The following is a 9,920-nucleotide window of genomic DNA, read 5'->3' as shown; positions in this document are numbered from 1 at the left end:
GCTATGCCAATTGTGCTTTTGATGCAGCCCTGTCCAATTGTACTGAATGATCAAAAACTCATTTATTATATGCACCTTTCAAAGTGTCATTGAGAGATTAATGTATAAAAAGTTGAAATATCTTTACATTTCCTCCAGAGGGTAAAGGGAAACTTGTGCACGTTAGTATCAGACTTGTGAGCTAAGTAAATCTGATAGTTATTAATTCTTTAGCTATACAAAAAGTAAGCTATAGACCTGAGGTGAATAAAAGACTTCTGGTTCAAGAAAGACTCAGGCTAACCTTGGCAGTGTCATTAATCACGAGTAGAGCTCTAACAGATTGTATAGCACTGCAGAGACTCTGGAAGGAGAATGTAAGGATATATGCACTTTGGGAGCCATAAACCACTGTCTTACAAAATATCTATGCCTTAGATCATCAGAAAAAGTCACATAAAATAGTTTTGCAAGACATCTTCCAAGACATAATGCCTTGTGCATATCTGAACTTCTGTCATCTGCACAGCTACATTTATACATGGATATGTACATAAAGAGTGGACAAAAGTGCTGGTTTATATATTTATTCTGCTTCTGTTTCAGTTTTGTCAAGAACAAAATTAAGAAAGTGTCCAACCTCAAAAGGTCTTCTAAAATGTTTCCTCTGGGTGTGGCAGTGAAATATAGTGATATGCAGAACTGTAGAAGATGATCAATGGAAAAATAACTATTTTTATAATATATATGCTTATGTTGCCTGCAGAGTAAGAGTCTAACTGCAACGAAAAGTGGTATGGAGTACTTTAGTGATGGACTTCTTTAGTGATATGTACAATGGAAAAGGTGTCTTGGTACTAAAAAGACAATAATAGTCTTTAAAACCCTCTCCATTTTTACGTTCTAATAATAGTCTCATTTCAAAAGAAGAGGGAGAGACAAGGGAAATTTCCTTCACATCAAGGAATAGCTGCTTCAATCTTTTTATTATTTTGGAAAAATGTAGTATTTCTATGAACATTTTAAATATTCATCGATGTATGCTAAGATCTTTTCCTTCTTAATTTGGGCTTTACATCTTCAGAGTGAGCAATAGCATTTTAAATTTAAATTTTCAGTGAAGCTTTGGAAGAGGAAATATGATGTCTCAACATACTGTTTTCTTTAAAAAAAAGACAACAAACATAACCCCCAAACACAATGTACACACCCCCCTCCTCCCCCACAGTTCTAGTAATTAGATATTCCATGAAGTGATCTCCATTTTTCTAAAAGAAGTCAGCATGTTGCTATTGCTTCTTGTCTTAAAGTTCGTGTCTGATTTACGATTCAGTTTTGTAACACCATCACAGCAGACAGTTTGCCACTCAAATGATAAAAGTTTCAATAGGCACTTTAGTGGAATTACGAAAAAGCTACCACTCTTCCACCATGATGCCAGAAAGTTACCTTCTTTCTAAGTCAGGTCAGTAAACTGCACCTTGTAGGCCTGAGCTTGTCTCAGTGTAATTCCAGAGGAACAAAATAACAACAACAGAAACCTGTGTATGTTACAGGATTTATCATTCTTTCACAAATCAAACCAAAACTGACGGTATGATAAATGTAGTAACTTGCTGGAAACAATTGCTGTCTTTTATAATCAAAGTAATTGTGTCTTATATAAAGCTTAGGTGTATCTTTTGAATTTGTGGTTGGTTTGCTTTTCTTTTTGTTTCACTGTTGTAGTTGTACTTAAGTGACTTTGTCAGGGTTATAACTTTCTTCTCCAAACATATCTGCCAAGATCTTAAAGCGAGGTCCCCAGTCACTCAGATAGTCATAATCCTGATCTGCCTCTGTAGTGAGAGAGTCTATAGAGCTGAGAGACTCTGCAACAGATCCATTGCCTTCATAAGCATAGGTGGCCAAGGAGTCATAAGGGGGTGCAGATGGATCTACATCATTTTCCTGCAGCCTTTGATTAATGAAATCTCTTATGTCTGTGTTATCTTCCGCTGGTGGTCTGTGGCGCGTAAAACGCAAGGTGTCTGGTTTTATGTCCCTGCGTATTTTGTTATCTTCAATCACTTTGGGATTCCTCAGGGCACCTATGTCAAAAGCCTGGGTGTCCTCTTCTCCACCTCCTTCATCATCATAGTGGATAACATTATCTCTGATGTCTTCTTTAGAGGTCATCAGGGTGTCCTTTTTCTTCTGCCTCCGTAGTGCTACATATAGTACCACAATGACTGTAACGAGAGACAACTGAAGTTAAGACATGCACAGAAATAATTTAGTACTCTGGTGACACATCATTATATCTTTCTTTGAAAGCCACAAGCAATCAAAGGGACTTTTGTCCTTAGAAAAGAGCAGTGCTTAGCAGTGCTCTAGCCAATGAAAAATTATTTGATCTTTGCCATACGAGTCTAACTTTCCTAAGTACTTGCTGTACTGCTGGAGAAAGTATCAAATAATTTTCCCGCTGGCCTGCTTTGCAAACAAGTAGAATTGAACAGGACTTCAAGTTTTTAGTTCAGAGAGACAGAGTTGTGATTTTTTAAAAAATATTTTCCATAGTAAAATAAAGAAAATAATCCTAAATTTACACTTTGAAGACAAGAATAAAGAACTAAACCAAAAATGCTACTCACCAAGTATAACAGAAAAAAAAATAAAAATTGAACAATAAATAATTTGAATAATTTCAAATTTGGAATTTTTGAAATACAGAAAAAATAATCCTACTTTAGCTTTTTATACAGTACACTTTGGCCTCTTTAGGGATCTGCTTCAAAAAATTATGTGTTATAAGGTTCTGGAGAGAAAAGGGGTCCAGGAGAGCTGGTTGATTTTCAAGTATCATGTCTTCCAGGCCCAACAGAGGTCCAACCTGAGGAGCAGGAAATCAAGAAAAGGCAGCAGGAGGCCTTCATTGATGAATAAGAAGCCCTTGACTAAACTCAGTGATTAAAAAAAAAAGCATCTAAGAGTTGAACACAGCGACAGGTGAGCCAGGAGGAATATACAGTGACAGTCTGAACACATAGGAATGTGCTTAGGAAAGACAAAGCCCACATGGTGCTATCTCAGGAGGGACATGAAGGGCAGCAAGAAGGATTTGTACAAGTAAGACAGAAAAAAAAGGAGCAGAAAGGTAAAGGTGGGCCCACTGCTGAATGGGGCGGGTGACCTGTTGCCAAATGACGTGGAAAAGGCCAACCTAGCCAGCAGCTTCTTTGGTTCTGTCTTTTTTGGTAAAGTTGTCCTTCAGTAATTCCATGTCTCTGAGACCTGAGGGAAAGTCTGGAATAAGAAAGACTTATCCTTGGTGGAAGAGGATCAGGTTAGGGAATACTTGAACAAACTGGGCGCACAAGTGCATGGAATATGGTGAGATATACACATGAATGATGAGGAAGGTGGCTGCTATCACTGTGAGGCTATTTGCGATAATTTTTGAAAGGTCATGGGAACTGGGAGAGGTTTCTGAGGACTGGAGTGTCACTCCTGTCTTCAAGTAGGGCAAGAAGAATGAGCTAGGGAACTAGCAGCCAGTCAGTCTCACCTTGATTTTTAGGAAAGTGATGGAGAAAATAATTCTGGGAACTAAGAAGGGGCATAAGAGTAGCAGGCATAGATTTATGAAGGTGAACCTGTGCTTAACTCAGTTGATAGCTTTCTACAGTGAGGTGACTGGTTGATGCAGGGAGAAAAATGCAATAGTTTTATCCTAGCTTTAGCAAAGCTTTTAATATTATCTTTCATAGCAATCTTAGAAAACCTGAGAAAGTGTGGCCTACACAAGCAGATGGTGAAGTGGATTGCAAGTTTTCAGGTAATAAAAAAGAATGGTTATGCCACTGTTCAGAGGGATCTCTTCAAGCTGAGGGAGTGGGCTGAAAGGAACTCCATGATGTTCAACAAATAGAAGTTCCAAGTCCCACACATGGAGATGAGTAACTGCATATTGGAGATGCTGTTGGCAAGCTGACCAGAAAGCCACTTGATGGATGAGGCCTTGTGATCCTGGGGGACAAGTTCACCATGGGCCATCAATGTACCCTTGTGTCAAAGAAGATCAACAGCATTTGGGACTGCATTAAGAGAAACACTGCTAGCAGGTGTAGTGAGATGGTCATTGCCCTCTGCTCGGCTCTGTTTATGCACACTTGGAGTTCTGGGCCCACTTCTGGGTCCTCATTACAAGATGGACATAGACTCTCTGAAGTAAGTCCATGTAGACCCGCAAAGATAATTGAGGCATGGGAACATCTACCACACAAGGAGAGGCTAAGGAGAGGCAGAGAGCCAGGTATGCCTTCTGGAGAAGTCACAGGGAGCTCTTGCCAATGTGAATAAGTTCCTGATGGATGGAAGCAAAGATAGAGCTAGGCTTTTCTGAGGAGTGTGCTGTCAAAAGATGAGAAGCAATGGGCACAAACTGAAATGCAGAAAATTCCAGTAAAATGTAAGAAATAAAAAGGCTTCTTTATCACCAGGATGTCAAGCAGTGGAATATATTCCCCAGAGAATTTGTGGGGTATCCATCCTGCTCTAACTGGAATTGTGGCAAAGGAGACAGCGTTCTTCTTTCTTCAAGAAAATTTACAAGTTATTTTGTTTAGTTGGTTTTTGGTTTTGTTTTAAGTTCTTCAGAATGAATGTGAATTTAACTGCTACTCCATATGATGTGTGACCATTTGCCATTCTTGTTCTGATTTGAAAAAAAATATTTTTCTCACAACATAACTTTTTGACACAGAGCAGAAATCCTGACTTTTACCCACTCTTATTCAGAAGCTATTTATGTAACCCTGAGCCTTCAGTAATTTACTTAAGTGGCACCAGCATCATCCAAATGCAATGAGATATCATTGGATATATGGTATGGATATACATTATATTCTGTGTCAGGAGCTCTTTTTGGGTGTGCATTAAATTATCATGGGACCTTGGAAGCCACTAGTATCAAAATGAGGCATCGTCCAGCATCTGTAAGACTCAGTCTGATTTCTGCAGCCTACATTGTGCAAGTAAGATGCACTTTGGATATACTGTAAATAAGGCAGTATTTAAATATAAGGCAGAACAAATAACAATGCCACCTTATGAAATCCATGCCTGCCTGAAAAAAAAATAATCTTCCTGTGAATCTTTTTATGGATGTGGCTGGTAACAGTCTATGTTACAATTATTTTCTCCTCTTCCATTTCTTCATTCTTTTTTTGCTTTAGTGGGCATGAAGAATTAAATAAAGGCTCTTACTATATCCTACTGCTGTTACTGTCAGTAGGACTTGTCTACCTTAATAATAATATAAAAAATTACTCATTCAAGAAAGATATTTAATTTCAGAGAAAAAATATTATTTGGGTTCTACTGAAAACTGATTGTCTTAATACAATAAGAGATATTGCATGGATTGGAAGATTCATGGTCATGATCAGTGTTTTGGGATATTCTTCTAGAAATAAACTGCTCCACATTTTTCATGCTTTTGTTAAAAACTAGGTGAAACTTGTGAATAATCAGAGTAAAGCACTTTAGCAGGGCTTCATGAGAACTAACCTAGAAGTATGACAATACACAACAAGATTGCAATCAAAGCTCCTGTGCTGAGGCCGACTGGTAAGAAGATTGCTTCTACGTTGCAGGACTGGATGGTGCCGTCAGAATCACATCTGCAAACACGGATAGTCAAAGTGTTTGTGCTGCTCTGGACAGGGTAACTGCTGTCTTCTATTACTATTGGAAGAAAGTACAGCTCTTGCTGCCTTCTGCTGTAGCCATTTCTTCTGGTTTCAATCCCAGCTGTGTTGTCTGTAAAACATGACAGTCATTAGCAGATTTTTATTGTGTACTTTATTTCATATTGTAGCTTGTATCACCTTCAGTAATAGCCTGGTATTTCATATTTGAAACTTGTTGAATGGTATGCATTATGTAATTGCCTTGCTTTACCATTACAGAAGGTATAGTATTCTGACTGGTACAGTTATTTTTTGCAGAACCTTAAACAATATTCCTTTTCTTGTAAACATTTTAACAGTTGAAATTTCAAAGAAGATAAAAATAACTAAAAAAAACCCAAGCAAAATATTACAAGTATGATTCTGAAGACATTTCAGTTTATTTCTCCTGATCTCCTTACATTCCAAGTCTGTGGTCCAAAGGATTTTGATTGCATGTGAATTTAGTGTCCTGTCTGTATCAACTAATTAATTTCCTTAAAAATACAAATATACCTGGACAACATGCAATCATTTTAGCTTTCCTGCCCCATTAAAAAAACCTAGAGAAATGAACTGAGTACTTGAAAAGCAGTACAGCTTCTATCAATAAGATGGACTTCTAGACTTTGTCATTTCTTCCCAGTTAGTTATTGCTGCTTTTCCTGAATGAAACAATGTAGTAAAGAAATACTGTAAGGGTTAAAGGAATTACGTTAAAAGCAAAACAAAAATTAATTTATCAGGGAATTAATGAGATGACAGAACTAAATGAAATTAACCTGCTGCAGTTACCATTTTTCCATCTCACCCATATTCTTAATTATATTTTTTTGAGATGTCACATGATGGTTTTCATGCTTCAGAGGTTTGTTATGATGTAGAAGGATTAAAGGCTCTGAATTTCACACTCAAATACTGGTATGGAGTTCTGATTAAGGACAATAAGAAGCAACTCTAAATATAAAAATTTAGGTATGTTATGATTGGACACCTTTAAGAAGGTGTATAACTAAAAAAATGCTTCAGACACCTCCCTTTTATCAAACTCAAGCATGGACAGGTCAAGTTCAGTTACACTTAGTTTTGAAAAGAAAAAATAGAACAGTTGTAATAGCTTCCATCTTCAGTTTTTTTCTTTCTATGATTAATCACCTGCACTGTATAAAAACTTTAAGAACTAATTTGAAGACATTCAGTTTAATCTTATTTCTATTTTTTTCCATATTTGTATTATTAGAAATATTTATATTCTTCTGTTTTTTCTTCTGATTGAAACAATGGAGATCATTTTACTAGTTTACAATGCAACTAAATGACTTGCCATCCTCCTTTGAGAAGACTCAATCAGATCAGCCTCTTAACTCTGATTTTGAACATTTTTTGTTGCTCTTTTATGACCCCTTTCAATTGTTCAAACTTGCATTGAGAATATGGACACAGGCAGGTGTTTGAACTCTACACAGAAGAGCCTAGAGAAACTGAGATAGCTTCTGGTTCTTCAGACTGTTTGCAATAAATTAATTTATAGGATATGTGTGAGAAGAGGAAATTCTGTCTCTTACGCGAGCAATGGAGTGCACTCCACATGGAAGCTTCCCTCTAGAGAGCAGAATGAGGTCAGCAAAGCAGAAAGAGTGAGCTTTGCAGTCCCTTTGGAAGCACTACATCTCTGACAGGGCATCAGTTCTATTAACACGGTGGAGTGCTGCTGAAAGGCAACCTTGAGCTTCTGTCTCACTCCAGTCCTCATTAACGACTCATTAAGTTATATTCTGATGTATGGGGCCTGGCTTCTCTTGGGTGCAGCACAAGAACCTGCTGAAGTATCAGACCACCTGTGATTTTCAGTTGCATAGAATAGCACGGGGATTAGGGCTTCTTGATTTATTTAAAAATTTTAAATGCCACCTTTACTTGTAAAAGCATTAATTGTACCACAGTGAACAACACTGTCCTCAAAAAATAGAAAAAATCGATTTTACAAAGGACCTGCTTGATGCTAACATAATTGCTAACTTAAAAGAAAATGGCACTTGTTTTTAAAAGGTTTCCATAGTGACAAAAAGGTTGTTTTATTGTGCCTCTAAACTCTTCACAGAGCAGACCTTTTTGGCAAACAAAAGGCAGAAGATATTGCAAGACAGGGTTTTTGTTTGGACAGTTTTTTCCCTAATATCTCTGCAAATCATCGATAATGAAAAAAAGGTTTTTATTGTTTGGTTGGGTTTTTTTTTCTTTGTTCTTTACATTGTATCAAATAGCTTACTTTTTTTTTTTTTATTTTTCATTTTTTCCCCCAATTGTTAGGAAATGCTTTTTAAAGTTTGTCTTGGTGATTTCCACTTTTTATCGGAATATTGCGCTTGTTTTTATACAGTAGTGAAGCTTCATGAACAGATAACCAAGATCCAAGGTCATCTCAGTGTCAACATTACTGGTTTAAAAAGAGAAATTTTAATTATCTAATAATATTTGAACAATTTCCTCACCAAACTCATATGCTAAGCACACTTTACAAAAGCTGTAATTACTGTACAAACTTAAAGATTATTTTAATTCATTAAATCTGTTTAAATTACCTGAGAAGATTTCTTTAAAGCAGAAGTTTGTATTTACTTTAAAAAAAAAAAAACAAAAAAAACAAACCAGCACCCAACACCTTAGTGAATTTAAAGGATATTTTAGGAAACAGACAAGAAAAAAAATAAGAAATTAAAGCTCTTACTTTAAAGAAATCTTTCCCAAAACAAAAAATTAAAGGTATTTAGAAATATAGTATTTATGTTCTAAGACATATCATTGTGAAGGTTCTTCCCATATGGGCCTTGAAACATGTTCCGGAGCAGAGCAATGTCCTAGTCTTCTAAGACCAGAAGTAAGGGACTTGGATCTGTTGTAAGTCATCCTTCATATTCATTGAGCTGTCTGTCTCAAGAAAGCTGTTTGAATGCCCTTTGATAAAATGCTTTATTTCTACATAGTTTTGGTTTTATAAGATACTATTATTCATGTCTACAAGAGTATGAATGTTTCCACTATATTCTCTATTTACACATCCTTAAGTGAAGTTCTTTGCTCATCTGTTCAATTCTTTTAAATATCTATGACACACGAAGATAAAAGTCACTATTAAGTTTGGGAGTAAACCATTTTCATTGTATCAGCTTCACAGGAGAGCTATAAAGAGAAAAGAAGCACAGTTTGTTTTTCAAATTTATTTCTTCCTAAAGTTTCTTCAGGATTAATAGTTGTTAGCTAATTTGTTGACTTTAGTTTACAATATCCATAGTGCATGCCTTCAAAAATTATGTGGGCCATATATATTATTTAAATACATTCTTTTAAAAGCTAAAAAAAAGATTTTGCAATTTTATTTCATTGGTGTATTATTCATTTCTTGCACTTCAAGGGAATGGGTCACTTAATTCTCAAGAAAGAAACCTTTACCTCAAAATCAATGTAACCTCAAATTTAAATTTAAAACAACAATTAAAAAAATGAAGAATAATATACTTTTTAAGATAGTGATACTTATAACCCACACAGTCTAATGTTTTTTTAACTTTGTTGGATGATTTTAGGTGTTCTTTCTTTGAAATATAATGTAAATCCTTTTATATTAAAAGTTTATCACAGTTATTTAAAGATCATCTAATAGCTCAAATACTTATTTTTTCTCTTATTTGATTAAAGTAGTTAGTGATAAAAATTTACTACAGTTTATTATGTTTTAGCAGTGTCTGTTCACAAGACTACATCCTTGAAGGTGCTTACTGTAGAAAAAAGATGTATTTTTTCATTTTGGTTTGTTTGCCATCTAACAAAGAGTTCAAGTTAATAAGGAAAAAAAGGAAAAGGTATTTAGTTACAACAAAAGTTGGAAGAAAATCAGAGATGCCTGTTGTATAAATCTCCAAGTTATTAAGGATGTTGTACTTCAGCAGCACTGCACATATTTAGAACTCACTGTTTTGCAGGACTACGTAGCCTCAAGAAAGCACAATATCTGGGTACTTTGAAAATGGCTAGCAAAGTCATAGTATTTAAACAAGACAGCAGTAGTGCCTTGTTTAAAAGGTATACCTGCGTTGGCATATGAATTCTTCCTGAGATACTGAATGATAAAAGGAAGAAAAAAAACAGGTAGCAGTGTTTTTGTAGGCCTGTAGGGAAATCTCAGCCTTTGGTGTTCTGACAATTCCTGCCCCTAAAAATAAGAAAAGG

General features: G+C 35.8%; 1 protein-coding gene across 2 annotated transcripts in view; it reads right to left on the bottom strand.

Moving 5' to 3' along the window:
• Positions 1-1,713: 1,713 nt before the first annotated feature.
• CDH12 (cadherin 12) overlaps positions 1,714-9,920 on the bottom strand; it is a 156,373-nt gene continuing 148,166 nt past the window's right edge. For both annotated transcript variants that reach the window (XM_058831735.1, XM_058831736.1), the window contains 2 exons: positions 5,533-5,784; positions 1,714-2,210 (listed from right to left, as the gene is read on the bottom strand). In XM_058831735.1, coding sequence (XP_058687718.1) covers positions 1,714-2,210; positions 5,533-5,784 — 749 coding nt within the window. The remainder of the gene's footprint in view (positions 2,211-5,532; positions 5,785-9,920) is intronic.

The sequence above is a fragment of the Poecile atricapillus genome, chromosome 2 (assembly GCF_030490865.1).
Source record: "Poecile atricapillus isolate bPoeAtr1 chromosome 2, bPoeAtr1.hap1, whole genome shotgun sequence".
Lineage (NCBI taxonomy): Eukaryota > Metazoa > Chordata > Aves > Passeriformes > Paridae > Poecile > Poecile atricapillus.
This window is presented reverse-complemented; position numbering and strand designations above follow the sequence as displayed.